The sequence below is a fragment of the Pempheris klunzingeri genome, chromosome 14 (genome assembly GCF_042242105.1).
Source record: "Pempheris klunzingeri isolate RE-2024b chromosome 14, fPemKlu1.hap1, whole genome shotgun sequence".
In the NCBI taxonomy this organism is placed as follows: domain Eukaryota; kingdom Metazoa; phylum Chordata; class Actinopteri; order Acropomatiformes; family Pempheridae; genus Pempheris; species Pempheris klunzingeri.
Window position 1 is genome coordinate 5,191,048 of NC_092025.1, and position 23,935 is coordinate 5,214,982.

At 41.1% G+C, this 23,935-nt stretch overlaps 1 protein-coding gene across 1 annotated transcript; it reads right to left on the reverse strand.

The window, feature by feature from the left end:
- Positions 1–5,005: 5,005 nt before the first annotated feature.
- LOC139213103 (CLOCK-interacting pacemaker-like) lies at positions 5,006–21,332 on the reverse strand. The gene is made up of 5 exons (XM_070843726.1): positions 21,102–21,332; positions 10,262–10,467; positions 8,456–8,640; positions 5,557–6,900; positions 5,006–5,523 (listed from the first exon to the last, which is right to left on the reverse strand). The coding sequence occupies exons 2-4, from the start codon at positions 10,458–10,460 to the stop codon at positions 5,557–5,559; spliced, it is 1,728 nt and encodes a 575-aa protein (XP_070699827.1). The 5' UTR covers positions 10,461–10,467; positions 21,102–21,332; the 3' UTR covers positions 5,006–5,523.
- Between the last annotated feature and the right edge of the window lie 2,603 nt (positions 21,333–23,935).

Sequence of the window (23,935 nt, forward strand, 5' to 3'; positions counted from 1 at the left end):
ATGCAAAATGAATTAATATTTAAGAAGTGAAAATACTCTTTTCAATAAAATAAAAACACAAATTCAAGTTTCCTGTACCAAAATGAATAATCTAAATTAATTTCCCAACCTCTTAAAGGTGTTACAAAAACCAGTTTGTTTCAAAACCAAACACAATGTGGGATCTTTAACTCCTCTGCTACAAGCAAACAAAACCTCTTTTGTGAGCTCAAAATAAAACCACGTGCACAATTCTTTCAGTTAGTACTCACGACTCCCAAGTTTGTTAGTACTGATAGCAGGAACAAACGATGGCAGTCTCCTAAGGCAATGGCAATGGCAGTAGCAGTTCACAAAACACGTGGAGCAATGGCGCACAGCAGCGAAGTCACTAGGAGGAAAAGCAGTAGGGCCGCCACGTCAGAAACCCGTTTCCACTCCTCTTGCAAACGTCCGTCACCTTGCAGTTCACACGTGCTAGCTACACACCGCTCACTCTCCTGCGCCACTAGTCCCGCCCCTTTCACAGTGAGCGTACTCGGATTGGCTCGTGAGTTTGAAGCAACACAGGAATGAAATGATTGACATAACACAGGTAGTAAGGTAGATTACACAGAACACACATTTCTTCTTCATCTCTCCTTTCTTCCATATTACAAATATTTCAAATGAACTTAAAACCTTTGTACATACTTTCTTTTAACTGTAAATGGTCAAATCTATTAAACTGTACATAACATATTTATTCTTTTTATCCTGCACATATTTTAACCCTTTTAAACCGTATGAACTTTCTCTCCTACATATCATGAACTTTTTTAATACCACTATTTATTATACTTTGACATAAATTTTAAGCACTGTAACCCAAATGATTTTTATACAGGGCTACATATGCATCAAAAAAAATTAAGTTCTTTGCAAGAGTGTCAAGCAAAAGAAAATACCATCATTTCCAATGGGCATGATGGGACTAATGTATTTCTGTGGTCATCCATCCAAATTAACCAAACCAAAGGAGAAATACATTCCAGAGTACCATGAAAACAAATAGGCATGCAAGAGCCCTACCTATGAATGACTGGTGATGTACTTACCTTGTCAGTTACATATAGCCTGTCTGGATTTTCATTGAAGAGGTACAGGAGCAGTAGTATTGCAGCACTGAAAAAAAAACATGGAGCAGTTTTTATAGCAATGATGGCAAAATATATTTGAAGGACCTTACATGTTCTGAATACCTTTGTGGGCCTCCTCACATTCCTGGTTGAGTGCCCTCTCAAACTGGAGTAGAATCTCCTCGCCCAGGCTCCTCCTTTTGGCCTCTGCAACAGTTTTGTCTGCTGCTTTTCCAAAGCCTTCCACTAACCGCTTGTCCACATCAACTTTATAGATGAGCTCCATTTCATAGAAAATCTGATTATTTATATACATTACATTACAATTTTGTCTGGACAAGTAACCTATTTAACATGAAACTTTTATACAGGAACTCCATGAATATCTCCTGAATATCTTTTGGTGGAGTGGCTTTTAATGAAGCGTACTCTCTCAGATAATGTCCTCTTCATTTTGTCCCTCTGGATGTCCACGTTTGGATGAGCCTTTTTGCACTCCTCTTGCATTTGTACCCTACAGCTGTCTTCAGTTTAGTGTAAATTTAAATGACATGCATAATAAATATTGAGGAAAAAGTAGCTTTTGAATAAAAAAAAAAAAAAAACCAGAATAAGCATAATTTTAAAACTTACCTGGGTCACATCAACAGCAGTTAGAGTTAAGGTCATGTCATGTTTCAAGCTATCTTTAAATTATGCATCTGATTATATTCTATATTGCTCTTATTGTCAACAAATCCAATGAAAAGATCAAAACCAACAATGACTTTATCTTTTTAACAAGTATTGTGCTTGTGTCGCTTGATAGATCTTCCTCTGTGCTATAGAGCTCCATTGTTGTCCAAAAACTATTAAAAACACACCACTGAGCCTGAACTGTTGAACTGGGTGACACACACTTCACACACACCCTGTACAACAGAAGCAGGTAGTTCTAATGCTGTGTGTATCAGGCTTCACAAAGTCACTTCAGCTAGTTTGATGATGTTTCTTTAAACATCATCAAACTAGCTAAGCCCTAACAAACCAGCACAAACTCAATAGGTTACTACCCCCTCACACACCTCACTACAGATTCTCTTGCTGAAATTTCCTGGAATAACTCAATATTTTCTAAACCTTCAGACACAATTTTAAAAACTCACAGTCAATGGTCCAAAGATCTAACTTCTGGGTGTAATTCAAGCTTTGCCCTCAGCAAACACAAGCTGACAAAAAGCAAATACGTGACTGAGATTCATTCAAAACACTGCTGCCCAAATGTTAAGATGTACTGCTGTACTGGAATGAAAGGTTGTGTACTGCAGTCGGTGGAACTGTCCATCACTGTCGTGTACTGTACTGACATGCTGATGATATGACAGATGGGCTGTACTCCAAACATTGGAAACATTTTGAACAGGACAGAAGTTACCTGCACATTGTTGTCTTAGCTGTCCAGCTTCTCTCATAGTCCTGCCATGGATGAGCGCACGATGAACCAGGGTGGCACAGATTTTACTGACATTACTTGCCATCATCATTGTTGCTGCATCATGTGTTAACTGGGTTCCAGTTCTGATGTCTCCAGTTAATGATAATGAATGTCAGGGCTTTTGGAATGAGCTCTGTTACAGTTTTGTACAATAGCTAACTCACATTTCACATTATTCTTTAGACAGCACAGAAGAAGTCTTTGCTTTGACACAAAATGCATTCAATGAACACATCTTTCAAATTTCATGAACTGTTTTCTCTCTCAAACTCAACCACCTCCTAAACCTGATGATCAGGCATCAGAAAGATCCTTTCCCGGGTGGATTACAAGAGAGGACAGAAGGTGTGATGTGGATGAGAACTGTATAAGACAAGGTTGATGAGCACTGTTGGAATTCTGTGTCTGTAGCTCTTCTATACAAATATGTATAGTGAAAATGTAGAGTTCTGTTTTGCACTACTTGAACCACCTTTACTTTACAATTCATTGGCATTCTGCACATGGAATTTGTCTCTGCAAAAAGGGCAAAAAAAATCTTGTTAGGGCATAGCGCAACATTTCTGACTCACCTGTGTGACATACAGTGTGCTGTCAGGAAGCACAGCCCATGCAATAAAGTGTTTGTATTTTTGTTGTAATGGAGTTTTGGTTTATGACAAATAAATACATAAAACACACTTTTACAAAGACAACACTGATACTAAATGAAGCTATCTGTTGCTGATTTCTTTCAAGTGAATTTATAGATAAATGTGGCTTAGCATTTGTAAAAAAAAACTATAATAACAAATATCTACCTTCCTACAGTTACCTAACTAAGTTGATTTTTATAAAACAATATTTATGAAGCATGTATTCGTAACATTACCTTAAATATTCTCTTTGAAAAAGTGATCTCCTGTACTTTTCAGTGTTTCATCTGGGAGCTACCTAAGGCTTGCTTTAAAGCAACGGAAAGTCCAAGTTAACAAGAACAGGATCAAAGACACAATCTCAACAGATTTGTTCATGGGTCAGAGCAGATTTATTTTTTAAACTTGTGTTTGAGAGCATGTGAAGAGAGTCCATTTATCTTTCATATACCTAACTATGATTTATTTGTCTCACATCTACAATCAGCCTAGGTATAAATAATTCAATCTATCATTTTATCTTTGTAAGAAGATGCATGTTTACAAGCTAATAGATAACACATCTGCAAACACCCTTTAGCATGTAGACACACACACATACACACACACACACACATTCCTGTTATTCTATAGTTGTGATGACACCCATTGACGTAATGCCTTTCCCCGGCCCCTTAACCTAACCTGAACTAAATACCAAACCCCAACCCTAACCCTAATGTCCTCACAATGCAAGAAACCATAGTGTAAAACCAACATTTGTTCTCATAACTATACAAAGACACACACACACACACACACACACACCATCCTGCACACTGCATACATTCAAAAGCAAATAATCTACAATAATGCACTGCCAAGTGAGACATAGAATTATCTGATTCAAACTATCAGTAGAACTTTCACTCACTTATCCATACTGAGAAAAACTACAATGTGCAATGTCCACATCCACAGTCCTGTCAGGCAGGAAGCCTCAAGTGATTATGAGTGAGTATAGGTGATCACTTTCACACCTGCCTGTAGCAGATGATCATTGGACATATCCACAGATCTGACCAGTCATTCAGGTGTGTCTACAGTAGGGTATGTACTTGAGCAAAATCTCAAAGAGCCACTTATGGAGGTCCAGTGGACATCTGTATATGTAATTAGAATATGAACATATATTAGTGGCAAAATCATGAACTCCCAGTCAACAATAGCATAAAAGACAATGAAAGACAATCATATCTTTTCAGTTTTTCAAAGAAAGCTCATTTGTGAATTAAGATTGCAAACAGCTGTTCCCATATTGTGTATGAGTTGAGACGCCTGGTGTGCTGTCTTATCTATCTCAATTACAACATGTAACAGTTGCTTTAAGAGTTTCATAACAATTTGCAAATCTCTAAATGCTATATATGGCCTCAAAATCTCACCTAGCACACAGAAGATACAGACTGTATAAAACAATAAGTCATGCAGTGCATGTCAAATAATTCTGTCAAAGAGTAACTAATTGTCATTTACACCCAGTCTGCAGTGGTCATTTCATCTAGATAACACAATAATAAAACAATACACAAAATAGCAATGACAAAATGTGCAATTTACGCAGAAGTCAGCATTTGACATGTTGGACAGTAAGAATTACTATTGACTACACTTATTGACTATACTGTATTAAAGTAAATATACTGTTGATGAGATTCTTTTATTGTGAATCTACATACATGCAAGATAAAATAGTGATTGTGAATGTTTGTCACTGCATTAGTTAATTGTTTCTGTTGTGTTTTCTCATTAAATATATCAAACCTTAGATCTTTACATCACCTGTATGTAAAATACAGTGAGCTACAGTGATACATGTATGACATTAAACCAAATATTACATAACTACAACACTTATTGCGTATTCAAAAGGATTTTCTGTCCAGAAATGCTGATTCAGTGACTGTAATAACCAGTGAATGCTTGTCAGTCCCAATGTTAGGTTATCTTCTACCAAAGTCTTGCTCTGAAGCGACACATCACAGCAAAAGACTGTTATCAGCCTATTGAAGCTGGGAATATCCATGACTCATGTTTTCGAGACCACCTGAATGACTGGCCTGTCCACAGACTGCAAAACACAGAGGAACAATGGATACCTGAAATGACCAAATCCCTGACTAAAAAGTAGGAAAATATATCAATCATGTTCAACTTTAAATCATGTGTGTAAGTCAAAAAATCATCGTTCTACCATTTCAACCAGCCATATTCAGTTTGACAATAGAAACACAACCTCCTCACTCCTATACTGCTAGGTCCACTTGTCGCACTGACTGTCATTAAAGGTCCATGTTCTCTTCAAGAGAAGCTAGAGGAGATAGTTGTTGTGCACTGAGCTCTCTGGTAACATAGTGAGATCGTTTAAGTTCTTGTCCATGACAGCTGGGTGGCGTTCCTGTTCAGAAACAGACCTGAGAAAAGAAGCAGAGAGGAAGGTGGTCATGAAGTCCACAGGACCATCAGCGTGCTCTCTTTCTTCTGTTTCTGGCGAGGGGGCAAACAGCGGGGAGGGGGGCGATGTTCCATCATCTATGTTGTGTAAAGACACCACCTGCGATGGGTTGAAGCGTGTCTTTGTGGTTCTTATGCTCTTATTCTTCTCTTTGTCTTCCTCACTGCTCTCCTTGCTCTGTTGGTGGCTGCTGCTGAGTGATTCCACCTGGCTTAAGTTTAAGTTGGGGTAGAAGCCTGACTCAGACATGGCCTGGAGGAGTTTGTCAAGGCTGTCTGAGCCCTTGTTGCATCCATTCTGGCTGGCTACCTGGCACAGGAGATGTGTGTGCTGACGGAGCTGAGCTATCTCTCGCTCTGTGGCGGCATTTTGCTTAAGCAACTCCTTGGTGCGAAGCGTGATGGACAGCAGGCCTGACTGATTCAGGATCTCAGTCGTGTTGAGGAAACGCCGATGGCGTGTGGATGAGCTGTCTGGAGCCAGGTGATACGGGCTGTGAGTCATGGAGGAAGAGGAGGATGAAGAAGGAGGAGAGGATGATGAGGGGGAGTCAGAGGAAGAAGGCGGGGAGGGTGTCTGGGAGCTGGAGATGGAGGGTGAGCCCACACTGTCGGAGCCTGATTTTTGTTGGTAGTGGTGGGATTTATGTTGGGTCGTGGAGGAGGCATGGCTTGGTATTGGGCAGTGAGATGAGCTGGGGAGGCGGCTGTGCCCCCCCCTGCTGTCATACTGTAAGTGGGAGTGGACTCGTCCCTCCTTTTGATGCTGCTGCTGGGGCTTAAGGAGGTGGCTGGTGGTAGATACAGCCTCCCTCTTCTCTTCCTCAGTGCACACTCTCTTTCTCTGGCTCTGGCCTTCACTGCCACTCTCCTTAACCCCCTCCACCCATGTGGAATCCTTGCCCTGATGGCTCTCCTTCCTGGGGTGGGGGGCAATGCGAGGGTAAGAATACAGAATGGGCAGGTATGAGTTCTTGTTGTGGTTCTTGCTGCTGTGGCTTTGGTTGCTGCGGCTGCTTCCTTTCTTAACTTGGCCTTGTGGTGCAGCAAGACTGGATGAAGGAGTCAGGGTAGAGGGGGATGGGTCAGGCATTGCTGGCTGCTGAATCAGTAAGAGCTGGGTGGGCGTTTTGGCATTCGTAAGGCTGTGCCAACCTCCGCCCCACGCCAGGGGGGCATGTAGAAGCTGCTCCGGTCTGGACTATACCACCAGGGGATTGTGAGCAGGGTTTTTATGTGAGTGGCAAAGGAAACCAGGAGACCAGCGTAAAGGAAAGAGTGAAAAATGAAGAGGAGGTTAAAGTCACAAAGATATAAGTAGTAGAACACAAAAATAAGTGAGACCAGTCATCGTTCTGACACATGACTAATAGATGCTCCAACTATTCATTAGAATGTAATTATTTACTTTTGATACTCACTGCATGTACTAGGAACACATTATCATAATAGCACCTGTATAACATGGTGAACATCTCTTCTGTTCAGCCTCAGAAAATATCTAGATCAACTCATTAATATTTTCATATTAAAATGGATCAAGTGAAAATGTCAATTCTGAAATTTGTAGCTTGTACTAACCAAGACACACAGTTATACTATTTCAGTTCTACTTCCCACAACTTTACTGTTTAAGTTCACTCTCACTGTTCTCATGAGCACTGTTTCCAGGAGCAGCAGGCCGCTGTTTTCAGTGAAAACCTCTAATAAATACACTACCTGCTCAGCATCAAATGGCAGACAGACACAGTTATTGACTAGTTGATGAAGAAAGTTGAGCATGTAGCAGCCAGATATTTTTTCAGGAATTGGTCCAAAACTGAGATAAAAGGAGAGTGAATATTGGACGTAATTCAGCACGAAGACACAGACATGAGTGATAACATTGATCTGTGTCTGCTGAATGGGCAAGTAAGTAGCAGTCTGATTTAACACATGTGCTATATCAGTTGTACAATGTGACAATATGTCAGTGCTGTGTTTACAGCTTGTTTCTGCAGCCCTCAAGTGGGAGGAAAATATCAGTTAATGCTACTTCAGCAATTTTCACAAGGCACTGTTTTTAAGGTGAAATGAAACAAGTAGTCCATGCACTGATACGTCAGTCAACTATTTTGATAATAGATTCATTCTAATATCTGAAGAGGAAATAACAAACATTCCTCTTTCCATCTTCTTCGTGAGAATTTGCTATTTGTTTCTGTTTTACAGCTTAGTAAACATTTTGGACTCTCAGGAACTGTGATTTTTCCATTTTTTTCTGACATTTAATTGACCACATAAATAATTATGATTAAAATTAATTAGATTTTTTAAAAAGTACAAAGAAAACAACTGTTAGTTGCAGTACGACACTATATATTTCAGGACTATAGTATTGAACTGCAATATATTGTATAGGTGTTTGTGCCCACTGCCAATAGCTGTTTGTTAGCTAGATGTGTTTATGAAGCAGTTGCTAACTTGATGTTTTGTAAGGTCATTTGACCTGTTATTATTCAATAGATATCCATACCTAATATAGTGGCTTTCAAAAGAGATTGCATTGCTAATCAGTTAGTCAATTAAAAAACTAATTACTGTGGATCTGTTGGCAATTTATTAAAGGAAACACTTAAGATCCACTTTGATAATAATTACTGACTGTTGACTGAATGTACTTTAAAAAAGAGTCACCAGTGTCCTTGAATCTCTAATGATGCAACACAGAAGAACATCTGAAAAAGCAAGTTGTTAAGTGTGACTGAATATCTCACCGGCTTGACCACCAGGTTTTTGATGACATAAATGGGCGTGAACTCCTCATAAGGAGGCATGCTGTGGCCTGCAGCATTCACACTGTTGTCATTGTTGGCTGAGCTTTTGCTGCTTTCCCTATGAAGTTCGCTTACACTGCTGTGCTGATCGTCTACATCAGTGTGCACGGAGTCAGAGCCAGCCTCTGGGGTAGAAGGAGAAGAGGGAGTAAGTGTAAGAGGAGCTACAGAGGTGAGGGAAAAGAGATGCAACAAGGCAAATCCAAGAAAAACCCAATTTATTAGTGTGAGTTCACTTGGATTTTTACTGTCTCAAGGCAGTATAAGTTCATACATTTTACTTCCCATATATTAATATAATTCTATGTAAAGCATGGAAATGTGTAATTTGTTGGTATAAACTAGTAGATTTGCAGACAAATGACTGATTGTCAGCAGTGGTAGCCTAAAGCTCAGCTCTTGTGGTCAGACGGTTGCTGATTCACTCCCCAGATCAGTTGAATAAATCTGGGTTGGGGAAAGTAAAAAATAAGCTCCAACAGCTACCAGGTGTGAGTGTTTGTAACTGTCTGAGTGAGAAGCAGGACACACTGTTCTCAGGACGTACCCGAATAGACCAATAATCAGGTAACATATGAGCCTTTTAAAACAGATATTAGTTGAACCTAAATGTATGAGTGTAAGTATGTACAGTTGCACTCAAAATAATCCAACTCCCATTGCAAATTAGATGTATTGGCAAAATTTACAAATCTTTAGTTGTGTTCAATGAACAACTCAAAAAAGAACAATTGAAATAGCTCAACACAACTAATATTACAGGTGGTTTCTCCAAATTCAACACAATATGCCACTTTTAATGACTACTGCAGTCCCAAAATTATTCAACCCCTTCTTGATAAGCATTTTTAGTGTTTAATAGAGCACCATTTTGGTCTTCTGACCTGATGCAGACATGATGCATATCCAGACACCACGTTCTGACAGTGTTCCTGAGTAATCTTAGCCCATTCCTCATGGCCAATAGCCTCCAGCTCTCTAATACTCAGTCAAATCCCGCCAGAGATTTTCTATGGGATTCAAGTCAGGTGACTGTGATGGCCACTCCAGTATCTTGCAGGACTTTTTCTGAAGTCAAGCCTTGATGGACACTGAGATATGCTTTGGAGCATTGTCCTGTTGGAAGGTCCAATGACACCCAAGCTTTATCTTCCTCACAGACGGCATGACGTTTTCTCCTAGGATTTCCTGATACATGATTGAATCCATCTTGCCCTCCAAACTCTGCAGGTTTCCAGTGCCAGAAGAAGCAAAGCAGCCCCAGAGCATCACATAGCCACCATCATGCTTCACTGTAGGCAGGGTGCTCTTTTCAGCAAATAACGAAAAATTCCACTTTTGCTTTATCGCTCCACAGAACAGAATCCCAGAACTTCAGTGGCTTATTTATATGGTTTTGAACATATTGGAGTCGACCTGTCTGTACGTTTTGGTGTACGTTTTGGAGTTCGGGTATGGAGGCCTTCAGCGTTTAGTATGGGTTTTTGGCCACCTGCCTCCTCAGAAATCTGGTGGCAGCTGTTGATAGTTAATTTTAAGACTACAGTAGTCATTAAAAGTGGCATATTGTGTTGAATTGAATTGTTCATTGAATTCAGTTGAAAGTTTGTAAAATTTTGCCAATACACCTAATTTGGAATGGGGGTCATTTGGTATGTCCTGTGAACACATTTTAAGTGAATGAAATCTGTAGGGTATTCATGCATTCATGTCTATGTCCATTCATCCAAATGGACAATTGCTTACCTGAGTACCCTGAGTCTTTTTCAGAGTCCTTTTCTGAGTCACAGCGCAGCATGCAGTTGCTCATGTCACCCATTCTGGATTGATCCCAGTGGGTGCCACCCTGGGCAGCCCGCAGGGTGGCACTGTTACTCTTGTCTTTTGCAACCTTTGAGGTGCTTCGGGCAGCCCGCTCCCCAAAATGCCCCTGTTCCTTTGGCATTCCAGACCTTTAAAAATGATAAAAAATGAATAATCAAATGATTACTGCAAGATTGCAAATACGATAACTGAATACATTTCAAAAATGTATTATCATTATCACAACATTTTATTTCATCCTGCTTCTTTTTATTACATAACGGTTGCGTTGCAGTGCCCATTCTGGGTGTGATCCTTCACAGTGCATGCCCATTTGGCTCGCAGTGCTTGCTTGGCTCATGCAGTGTTAGGAGTTGTGTGCTGCCTGTTTGTGTGGCCATCATTCGGAACAGGCCACATGCTTTACCAATGGAAGTGCAGCGTTGAGAGAACCATACCATTGATCAACTTCACACTCTACATTGTACTTCCTTGGGTCCTCAGTAATACACACACCAAGTGTGAAGTCAAATGAATGCTTGTTGAAAAAGGTGAAGAACACAGACACACTGTGGTGATCCTAGAAGAGACACACATACACGTCTGAGTGTTTGAACAACAATGGAAATGTATACGATCAAAATTCAAATATCAACTCACAATAATGCTCATTAGAACTCCAAGGATTGGACAAGACTGTACTGAACAGTAAACCGGGTAATACGCTAGAGGAACCCAAGGTAAATTCAAGTTAGCATGTAAATTTATTCACAGACAAAAAAGGCAGTTCACTGATAATAAAAATCACAAGCAACATAAATTTAGTCACTGATGCATCTTTAAAATATGCTTGATTCCTCTTTAACTGTAAAATATCAGGGCTCACAGTGAAATAGTGCCAGCAGTGCATCAAAAAGAGAAAAAGTCTCTTTAATACACCACCATGGCAGAAGATGTCTACTTATTAGCAATATGTCTTACACCCATTACAGAGTTAACCGTTACAGATGCTGTTTTAAAGTTGCTAAAACTTTTAGCATTATAAAATGAGAATTAGGTTTAAAGCTAAGCTAAGCTAACTTTCATCTCATTTGTTGCAAAAGTCAGTCACGTTTAATGTATAGTGAAAATTAGCATTATGGCTAGTGGACGTTCTCTCTAGTTAGCAGTTTTGTTGAGTTGAAGTCAGCCACAGCTTGGATTTTAATATGCATCTATTCCTGCTGTTACACTGTCCTTTTTTGGCCACTTCAGGCAGCACTACCACAACAGCATGGACATACACAAAGACAGTTACAGCCAAATACAGACAGAGATTCCTTCCTTTATAGTTAGATGTCCTTGTCAAAGTCTGCTTTTATTTCACAACAGCATTCTTCCCAATGATCCAATGTTTTATTTCATCATGCCAACTTGTGTTGTCTGTGAGCAACATCAGGACACAATGCAGATCCCAAGGACACCAGTAACAGCCCAGCAACACAGATATAATCATGATAACAGGGGTAAAATTGGCCAGAGCTGTCTGGCGCTCAGTCTGGAGTTATGCCCAGAGCCAACCCTTCCAATAAGCTCTCCTCACCTAAGCTCACCTCAAAGGTGCTCCAAACTCATGCATCGTTTGCTGAATTGACTGATCGACCGACCTGGCAACCCAATATACAGTACTGTGCAAGTTTTAGGCAGGTGTGAAAGAAAATAAAAAAATACAAAATGTAATAGTATATTTTTATCAATTTACAAAATGTAAATTGGGGAAGAGGAAAAATCTATTTGACCACCCTTTGTCTTAAAAACAGCATCAATTCTTCTAAGCACACATGAACATCGTTTTTGAAGGAACTCAGCTGGTAGGTTGTTCCAAACATCTTGGAGAACTAACCACAGATCCTCTGTGGATGTAGGCTGCCTCAGATCCTTCTGTCTCTTCATGTGATCCCAGACAGACTGGATGATGTTGAGATCAGGGCTCTGTGGGGGCCACACCATCACTTCCAGGACTCCTTGTTCTTCTGTACGCTGAAGATAGTTCCTAAAGACATTGGCTGTATGTTTGGGGTCATTGTCCTGTTGCAGAATAAATTTGGGGCCAATCCGATGCCTCCCTGATGGTATTGCATGAAGGATAAGTATCTGCCTGTATTTCCCAGCATTGAGGACATCATTAATCCTGACCAAAACCCCAACTCCATTTGCAGAAATGCAGCCCCAAACTTGCAAGGAATCTCCACCATGCTTCACTGCTACCTGCAGACACTCATTATTGTACTGTTCTCCAGCCCTTCAGTGAACAAACTGCCTTCTGCTACAGCCAGATACTCAAATTTTGACTAGATATAACCAAAGTGAACCTCCAGAGCCTGTTTGTATAGATAAACCTGTAGAAGTGGACTGTGTGCAAACTTTTGCAATGTTCACACTCATCTCCTGTTAGTCATGAATGCTAAATGAAACTAACTTAGCTAGCTACCTGGAAATAGACGGACCCGAACATAACCTAACAACACAACGCTGTTAAGAGTGTGTTTGGAGGAAAAGTTGCAGTAAAAATATAAGTGCAAATGCTGAGAGCTTCTGTGAAGCAGCGACTAACTGCAGCTACTGAAAAGATATTTGAGCTGTTTGAAATAGATGAATAGAAATTAATAGCAGAGTTTGAAGAGGAACTTTCTAGTTTCTTACTTTCATTCCTCTGAGAAACTGGGTCTTTGTCAACCATTCATTCAGTTATTTCATACAACAAAAAAACAGGTCTGAATAAGTTTTTCAGGTTTTTGGAGGCTTTAGAAAGTCAGGATGACCTTCTAATCTACGTACTGTATATTTTGTAACATGTTACATTACTTATTTCATATTTACTCCAGGATCTTTGCACTCTGCACCATTGCACTATTGTACAGGAGCACAGACCACAGGAGCACACAGCCGGGGTGGTAGGATTTTCAGGCCCATCTGTGATAGACCAAGAGGATTTACAAACACCTGAACCCAGAGCCTTTCCACATAATAAACCTCAATATAACCCCTGATGATAATAATAATTCAATTCAATTATTGGTAAGGATACACTATAAAAGAAGTGGCAGTGGCTTCTGGGGTGGAAACTGGTGCCAGTGCCTTAAACTTGCATTCTTTCTAATGACCAGCAGGGGACGACACCACTGTTTCCAAAAAAAGCCTGATTGTATGGAAGTTGAAGGGAAAATGACTACTTCTCACTTGATTTATTACCTCAGTAAACATTTCCTAATAACTTTATGGTCTCAATTGCTAATTTTACCTCTTCTTAAACACATAAAGATTTTCATTTTGCAAACCATCGTCCAATTTAGAGTAAAATAGGCCATAAAACTGTTGCTGTTGTTAGTCAGTCAAGCCTTCTTAGCATCAGAGATGGGGTGCCACAGGGGTCTATGCTTTGTCCAGTGCTATTCACAATATACATAAATAACATAACTCTTCCCAATAGCTGATGATGCCATTTTATATGCCCCAGGCTCCACTCAGCCCAGGCCCTGACTCGTCTTCAGTCTTCACTTGATTCTTTTGAAGTAGCACTTCTTGGTGACAAACTAGCACAGTACAGTACAGGAGGTGGTACACTCCCCTTCACCACTGACTCTCATTGTCCTGCCATTATAACATTAAAGGCCATCCTTATTTTGCTGAGACATACAAATACTTGGGAATTTGGCTTGACAGCAGACTGTCATTCAAGATTCATATTCAACATTTGACTCCAAAATTGAAAATCAAACTGGGCTTTTTGTATAGGATTAAAGCATGCCTGCCAACCTTTATATGTCCTTGACTATGGAGAGATTTTTTATCTGTCATGCTGTTCTATCAACTCATCAGCTGATAAACCCTGTGTATTAAAGCGCATTACGCTTTATCACAAATTATTCAGGACTGATCATTCTTCTCTGTACCAGAAGGTTGGATGGACGTCCTTAAGGTAAGGTAAGAAGAAACAGCCATCTCATCTTATTCATGTATAAAGCTCTACGTCTGAAGATTTCAGACTACTTCTCTCATTTCAATCCAGTAACTACATAACACCAACCAGTGTCTACCTCCCCTTAGATATCCCTAATGTATGCACCAACTTTGGTTTAAGGTAAACTTTGGTTTATATCTAGTCAAGAACTGGTTTAAGGTACAGTACACCTTTTAAATGGAAAGAACTGCAATCTCGAACTGGTGTCATTCATTACCCTTTGTAATGCCTGATCATGCAATGTCTTCTATGACTCTTGTGTTTCATGTAACTGCCTCTTTAATTCTTGCTATTATGTAATTGTGTATTGTGTAATAGTATTTTTTGTCCATGTTGCTTGTTCTCAGGCCTCTCATGTAAAACAGATCTTAATCTCAATGAGACTGCCTGACTAAATAAAGATTATATAACGCATTCTAAGCTGGCCATCAGACAGCCTTGTTTGGAATAAATTGTAATTTAGCAGCTAGGTTATATTGTAAAATTTAATCAAACCATACCAGCAGTTTACTGTGTTAGAGTAGAATTTTACTGAGTTCCTGTGACCAATTAGAAAAGTCATGTGAATGAAAGTGTGTTTGTACTGAGAAGACAAGGAACAGATATTGTATCCATGTGTGCGCAGTAACTGGTTAGAACCACATATGACATCATATCATAGTTCAGCCCACACCACATGTTTGACTACAATGGCAAGAACCATGTGGAGATCAACTGCTCCTTCACATTCAAGGACCAAAACCTCAGAAAACTCCTGCTTCCTGGATCTGCCTTAAGCCCCTGACCCCCCCTCCTCCGTTTCAGCCAATGTTGTGCGATTTATGCCCTCAAGCGGCATATCAGGGACCACACTGATACAGACGATGAGATCCATAGGTGGCAGAAGCTTCTTCGTGAATAATTGCCTCCTACAGCAACTTATTCACCACAAGATTGACACCTTCCCACTGACTTCCAAACTTGGTCAGGCCAAGTATCAATCAACCAATCAGTCAATCTTTATTTCTCAAGATGCTTTACATAAAGAGCAGGTAAGACCAAACTCTTTAATTAAGAGAGAAACCCGATGATTCAGGAATTCAAAATTAAGGATTCAAGAATCCCCACATGAGCAGCATCAGATATTATATTAGTCAACAGTGGCAGGAAAAACTCCCCTTTAACGTGAAGAAACTGGCTTTCTGTCGGGGTCCGTGTTGGGTGGAGGTTGGACAGAGAGAGAGACAAAACAAACAGCAACCAATATACTAAAAGCAACTATAGCACTGACAATAGGAATGTGACTAATAAATTAGCAATATGGTAGCATTGAAATACATGAAGAATAACAGGACTAATATCAGTAAAAAGCGGCGGTGGCTGACGATCCACAGCAGCGATTTATGAAGCCAGAGAACCATAGCCAGGAGAGCCAGGACCTGGTTCCACAAGAACCTGAGGGATGAGAAAAGCACAGAAAGGCTCCGGGCAAGATACCAAGTTAGTAACAGACATTAAGTGGACATGAAGCATAAAGGAGTCCCCTGGCAGTCTAAGCCTAGAGCAGCATAACTAGGGGCTGCTCCAAGGCCTAAGCCACCTTGAACTATAAGCTTTCTCAAAAAGGAAGGTTTTTAGCCTACTCTTAAATGTAGAGAGGGTGTCTGCCCAAACCCAAACTGGAAGGAGATTCTACAGGAGAGGAGCCTGATAGCTGAAAGCTCTGCCTCCTGCACTACTTTTGAGGAAGTAGAATCAAGTACCAGTACAACTGTGTAGACTACCATAAATACAGCCGAGTAAGGTTGCACTTCCGCTCTACTAATCTGCCAGAAATAGTATAACCTACTAAAACCTGGGAAAGCAGTACCTGCAACAAGCAAAGTCTGCACTGCTAATACACATTGGAGAGAGACTACACCATGCTGAGGGAATGAACCCCTCCTTCGTCTATCCAGTCCTATACCCTAACCACCCCGCAACCACACTGCTTATTCAGGACTATGACCACACAGTTTGCCACCCAGGGCCTCGACAGGTGATGAATAGAAGCTTCTAGAATTCTCAGAGTTTCTATCAAATTTAGTCCTTAGTGTAGATAAAGTAATTATAGTAGGTGACTTTAATATTCATGTGGATGATGACAATGATGGTCTGAGCATCACTTTCATCTCACTATTGGACTCAACTGGCTTCTCTCAGAGTGTAAATGAACCCACTCACTGCTTTAACCACACCCATGACCTGGTTCTGGCATATGGTAGTGAAACTGAACAGTTATTATTTAAGGAAGTGATTCCTTCAGTATTTAAGCCAATGCCATGTCTCCATACAATAGAAGACCCCTATGCTAATCTTAGCCCCTCCCAAATTGATTATCTGGTCGATAGTGCTTCTGGTTCCCTGCGAATGACACTCGACTCCATCAAGTCCATCAACTCATAGAAGACATTGCAAGATAATTTTAAAAAAGAGACAAGCTCCCTGGTATAATTCCAAGACCCATAAACCTAAGCAAAATTTGCGAAAATTTGAAAGGAATGGCGTGCCACCAAATTAGAAGAATCCCGCTTAATCTAGCAAGACTATAGAAAGGCCCTCTGTAATGCCAGAGCCTATTACTCCTCACAGATAGAAGAAAATAAAAACAGCCCTAGATTTCTGTTCAGCACGTTAGCCAAGCTGATAAAGCCCAATAAGTACTTAAAGACTCTCCAGCTGGTCCAGAACACTGCTGCTCGTGTACTGATGAGAACTAAGAGAAGAGATCATATTTCTCCCATACTGGCTTCCCTTCAAATTTAGAATAATAAATTTAAATTTAGAATACAAGTTTAAAGCACTTCTTCTCACCTACAAGGCTCTAAATGGTCAGGCTCCATCATATCTTAAAGAGCTCATAGTGACGTACTATGCCACTAGAGCACTGCGCTCCCAGAAAAGTCCTCAAAAGTAGTGCAGGAGGCAGAGCTTTCAGCTATCAGGCTCCTCTCTTGTGGAATCTCCTTCCAGTTTGGGTTCGGGGGGCAGACACCCTTTCTACATTTCAGATTAGGTTAAAAACCTTCCTTTTTGATAAAGCCTATAGTTGAGGGCTGGCTCAGGCCTGGGACCAGCCCCTAGTTATGCTGCTATAGGCTTAGACTGCCGGGTGACTCCCCACTGGGCTCCTCTCTCCTCCTCTTCCTGTCCATCCTTACGCCTCACGTCCACCACTTTTTATCAATATTGGTCATGTTATTGTTATTAATATATTAACTATTGTCATGTTTTTCAATATTACCATAATGCTAATTATTAGTCACATTCCTATTGTCAGTACTATAGTTGCTGTTGGCATTTTGGTTGCTGTTTGCTTTGTCTCTCTCTCTCTGTCCAACCTCTATGATTAACAAGTTATGCTCATTAACTGAAACAGAAACAGCTGTAGGAAGCTTAAAACTGGGCGAGGAACAGCCAAACTCTGCTACCAAGGTGAGGTTGTGGAAGATGTCACAGGTCATCATGGCAACACTGAGCACAGCAACAAGACACAAGGTAGTTATACTGCATCAGCAAGATCTCTCCCAGGCAAAGATTTCAAAGAACGCTGGGGTTTCAACATGTGCTGTTCAAGCTCTTTTGAAGAAGCACAAAGAAACAGGCAATGTTTAGGACCATAAATACAGTGGTCAGCCAAGGAGACTTAGTGCAGCAGATGAAAGACATATTATGCTCACTTCTCTTCGAAATCAGAAGATGTCCAGCAGTGCCATCAGCTCAGAACTAGCAGAAACCAGTGGGACCCAGGAACACCATCTACTGTCTGGAGAAGTGTGGCCAGAAGCGGTCTTCATGGAAGTATTATGGTCAAAAAGCCAAACCTCGGACATGGAAACATGGCCAACAACTCAAAATAATGCACGAAGACATAGGAACTAAGGTGCAGAAAAATGGCAGCAGGTGTTCTCGACTGATGAGTCAAAATTTGAAATATTTGACAGTAGCAGAAGGCAGTTTGTTCACAAAAGGGCTGGAGAGTGGTACAATAATGAGTGTCTGCAGGTAACAGTGAAACATGGTGGAGGTTCCTTGCAAGTTTGGGGCTGCACTTCTGCAAACGGAGTTGGGGATTTGGTTAGGATTAATGATGTCCTCAATGCTGAGAAATACAGGCAGATACTTCTCCATCATGCAATACCATCAGGGAGGCGTCTGATTGGCCTCAAATTTATTCTGCAACAGGACAACGACCCCAAACAAACAGCCAATATCTTTAGGAACTATCTTCAGCGTACAGAAGAACAAGGAGTCCTGGAAGTGATGGTGTGGCCCCCACAGAGCACCGATCTCAACATCATCGAGTCTGTCTGGGATCACATGAAGAGACAGAAGGATCTGAGGCAGCCAACATCCACAGAGGATCTGTGGTTAGTTCTCCAAGATGTTTGCAACAACCTACCTGCCGAGTTCCTTCAAGAGCTGCGTGCAAGTATACCTAGAAGAATTTATGCTGTTTTTAAGACAAAGGGCGGTCACACCAGATATCGATTTGATTTACATTTTCCTTCTGTTCACTCACTTTGCATTTTGGAAATTGCTAAAAAATAAAGAATTAAAATTTTTATTTTTGACAGCATTCTAACTTCACAGCCTTTCTTCACACCTACCTAAAACTTTTTCACAGTACTGTACTTGGGGTGACGATGTGAGAATAGCAAAGCCAGTGAGAAGACCTTGTCGTTTGAGAGCAGTGGATTGGACAGGACTCTTCACACGGTGTAGGCTTTACTAACATGGGCTCCCACAATAAGAGACAGAGACAGTTTGAACGTATCTAACAGGTGCTCTTTGCTGTGTGAAGTTCCTGAAGTTATTGTGTGAGTTCAGTGATGCCATTTAAGTCAATTTCAGTTAGTTTTACAGTATATTCTACTTCTTTTTAGGATTATTTCAGTTTTATGGGAATAGCATGTGCTTTGACCAGTAGGTTTGCAAGTGCGTGTTATATACCATAACTCTGCTATTAACCTTTGTTTAAGGATGTCTTCACAGAGAGATGCATGAAATACAACATAAAGAAACATGTATAATGTTACACTAGCATGTAGTTGATACTACCCAGTAACTGGACAAAGGTAATAAACCTGATTACAAGCAAAGCATGCTGTAACATCGTGAATCCGATTGACTGGAACCTTTATTTGAATCTTACCCCCTGGTGTTTTTACTAACACACTAGTGTGAGAGTGACCATCCTTACATACTGTCACCTCCTTTACATTCCTAGTCAAAGAGAGGATGTAGAAAAATTCCTACTGCAGCATGATTGAGTGTTTCCTTGCAGACATGCTGCTGCAGTTTCAGTAGCAAAAGCTCTTCTGAGATTGAAGCATCCTTCCACCTGAGCAAGTGGACCCATACAGGGCTCGAGGATGAAATGTTAACATATTGCTGTGCTGTTAACAATACTCCAGAGTTTTCCTAAGGCAAAAGCTGCCCTGCCTCAGCCCATCTCTGCACACCTTCACAGCTTCGTGTGACATTTGAATTACGCTTGTAACAAGATAGTGTTCTTTGTCATACAGAGTGACGTGTCAATATCTGCTCAGGCATTGTTCATTAGTATTCTCTTATTGTAATTGTTTTTATGTTTAATACTTGAAAATGTTTCTTTTGTGAGTGAGTGAGTGTGATGATTATTCTGTTACTGACTTGTCTTATTGGGTTGTATAGATGTATTTTGTTCTCAGGTCTCTCATGCAAAAGACATTTGACCTCAATGAATAATTATATTTAATATATATGGAATGGTTAAAGCTTACAGACTCGCTGTACAATACAAAAATCTGTTATTCCTCATTAATATGCTAGTAAAATGCAAGTTGCTCTAAAATCAGATCGCCTCTACTCAATATGTGCATGACATGGCACTGTCAGCCCAGTTAATACAGTATTAGTTTATCTTCTTCAGACCCCAAAGTTTAAATTTGATTTAGAGGAGCAACGACTCCATGTGACAGAAGTCCTCTTTGAGGCAAGAATCTCATTAACATGCGACCAAAAAGAGAGTTAAAAGGACACACTATGAAAAACTGGACTGGTTAATCAGCCAAGAAAGTATGTGCTGTAAACATAACAGCTACAGTTTATTTTAAATGAAATAAAACAAATGTGACCAATAAGGCCTATTTCATCATCTGTTGAAAACTACCTACAGTGATTCCTGAACAGAAGATAATGCAAACATAGTCCACACTATTGTAGTGACATTATAGTAATGCAGATAAAAGTCCCTATGAACTCTACGAGTACCATCTATGAGTCCCCCTGCAGGAAAAGGAATATCAAAGTGTATTTTTTGTAAACTGGGTAAGTATTTTAACATAATTTGAAAAAGAAACACTTTGCATTTAACACACAGGGTGTTACACTGAGCCCATTCATGAGAGCGGTGGTGTCAGTCATGTGCTTTGCCTAAGCCTCCTGTGTAAACTTGACAGCATGCACATGCGGATGAGCCTGCAGCAGGAGGACCCTGGCAGACTGTGCAGTCCCACCTCCAACACTGTTATGTAATACACTGCTGCTTGAGAAAAAACAAACAAGCCAAGCCTGCTGTGAGTCCACACAGCAACTCCCAGACAATGCCTGCGTGTCAATCACTACACACATTAGAAACGTTCTAAGTCTGTGATAACAGTACAGCGCAGAACAGCTGCTCATGACATGTTATTAAAGTGCAGGTGGAAGAGGCTCATGCTAGACACAAGGTCACTGAACAAGAGTTACAACACTTTGAAACTCAAAGAACAAGCAACTCACCTGTCAGTGTTTTATCCACGGACTTAGAGAAAGCAGCTTACTTGTGGCTGCAGGAAAACAGAGCATCTCCACACGCAAGAAGGCAATGCCTTCACCAGTCCTGACATTAGAAATCCTTCTTGGACACAAGAATAAGATGTGCTTCCCTCTCTCTCTCTCTCTCTCTCTCTCTCTCTCTCTCTCTGTCTCTCTCTCTCTGTATATATATATATATACACACACACACACACACACACACACACACACAATAGTACTACCACTACTACCACTTCACCAAATAAATAAAACAAAAAGTAAGAAAAGTAAGTAAAGTCACATCGTGAGGCTGTTGTCCTCCGCAGTGTCCACCCTGGTCTTGGGAACAGTCAGCTTCATCATGTACTGAAAGCATCCATGATCTTCATTTCTGCGACCACGCCCCCACGATCTGAATATTAATGAGCGTGCCAGTCCTCTGTGACGACGTAACGGCGGCGGTTTGTCCAATGCCATGTTGAGACACGTGTTTAGGTGGTGACGTGGACGATCCACGTGAGGGGAGCGTTTAGCAATAGTATGGTGCTTTTAATCGCTGTGGAAATCATGCTCATGGAAATGGAAGAATTTATAAACTCAACCAAATAAGATGGAGGTGTCTTTGATATTATGATTGATATGACATTATGAATTAAAGTAATTCAATCATTCATGATTTTTTTTTCCTATTCTACAACTACCCCACGACAGAAAGGACTTTCTTAGCTCTTTGGTCTGTAAAACAGTTCAGCACCGACCGAATAGCAGATTGTCCAGAATTATTTTCTTCTAGCAAATCTCTACGGATTGAAAAGAGTGGAGTTTACGTGGAGACCTTGAAGGCAGCATTGCTAGCTGTCTGCGGGCGCGTGCTGACATTCCAGCCCTGCTAACAGCACGTGGAGCTCCTTCCACAGCTGACATGACTTCGTGTTTGGCCTCATTGAAACGTCGTTGATCCTAAAAAAATCACCGCTCATCGTATCAAGGTTTAAACAGCAGCAGGCAGCTGACGTCATGTACGTAGAGAGGCTACATGTGACGTTTTGGCGTTCAGTCGGACGAACCGGGCCCAGTGTGGACCAGGGTCAGGACTGGCCTCTGTGGGGAAGACACATCTGTACAGCCTGACAGTTACAGATGCTGTCGTTGCACGAGGGGCTGGTAAAGGGGCCGCAATTACGGAAGAACCGTCCTTTTATTGGAAATGCCACTACGGGAAACTACCCGGGTTAAGGTTAATACAGCAAAGTCTAGACTATGACAGTTTTCATGTATTACTACCCAAACCCGTGCACCAGTACCCCACACCGTGATACCCCCCCCAAGCTTCCTACATCAGTATGTATATATAAGACTACTGATGAACCTGAGCTGTCTCGTATTTCCACAGGACCTGAACGCAGCGCAGCGGACAGTGGATGTGTGCGGTAACATGTGAGGCAGCGGCGGGAGGCGTGGCCGCTCCCCGGCAGCACATGTTCCCTGCTGTGGAGAGGAGGAGCGGGGGGGGGGGGGGGGGGGGGGGGTGCGTTGAAAAGCACCGTGAGGCATCCGTGTGTGAGAACGGGAGCACCCTGCAGCCCCGCCATCTCTCACAGACTCAGGAGAGACAGAGACGAGCTCAGTGTCACCTGCTTACATAAGTGTAACTCTTCCATCCCCTCAACATGACACAACGTGGGAGGTCTCACGCCTTCCCGAGAAGAACACTGTTTTGCTCGGGCTGTGTTAACTGAGGAGGAGTAGGCCTCAGCAGGGAAATCTGGTTTTCACTCATACCTTGAATGTTTGCAAAACTTCCAAGCCAAGCTCCACCTTGCATTCTCCAAACTGCCCCCATCCTCATCCTCACAGCACTTGACACACAGTCTATGACTGGCAAACCCCCACCATAAATTACTCAAGAAACAACTATCATTGCAAAATGTTCACGTATTTCTTCTCCAAACATTGTTATTTAATTTATGTTACCTGAAAAAGAAAGTATTATTATTATTTTAGGAAAGTTATAGGTACACATTTCCATTTTGTAAATAGGTGTTTAGTATAGGAAATGTGTGTGTGCTGCACCTGTGTGTCTCCTTCAGAATGACTGACAGGGTGCCCCCCCCCACCCCCCTGATAGTGATTCATACTTTAAATTAGAACCCATGGCAAACATGAACTCAATAAATAGTTCCATCTATTACAGCTGCAGCGTTAAATTGGATGCCATTTGGTGACTGCTGTCCCCCAGCAGCCCAATACATGGGTATTAAAAAAAACACTAATTAAAACGGAAACAAAAACAGAAAAAGAGCCCCTGTGAGATGTGACCTTGAGGTCTGTGGGAGCCCGTCGGCAGGATGAGGGTTAATACAGTCATCAAAACCACATACTGTTGTCTGAAGACACTGTAACCAAAAGCTTTTTTCAGCACAGTGCATCAAATCATAAGCTCACACCCGCAGTTGTTTAGTGACAAACAACAGTGGAGAGAAGACTAACTGAATATTGAAGCCTGCTGCATGTCTGACCTTTTATCAGGTCATAGATGTCATATCATTCCTGGCCTCACAGAACATGACCTCATGACCTCATGACCTCCGAGCCATCAGATTTGTTTTTGTACATTTTCCTCAGCCATAGAAAAACAACAAAAAATGTCTGTTTCATTGTGGAAGAGAGACCTTTCATATTGTTGGATGGACGTTTCAGACTGCACTGCAGTGATGAAACCTCACGGTCAGTAACAAAGCTGGTCCACTTGTGTCCCTGTCATTCACACTGCAGCTATCAGAAAAGGGGCTGCTCGTGCTGAATGTTCTGCACACCCT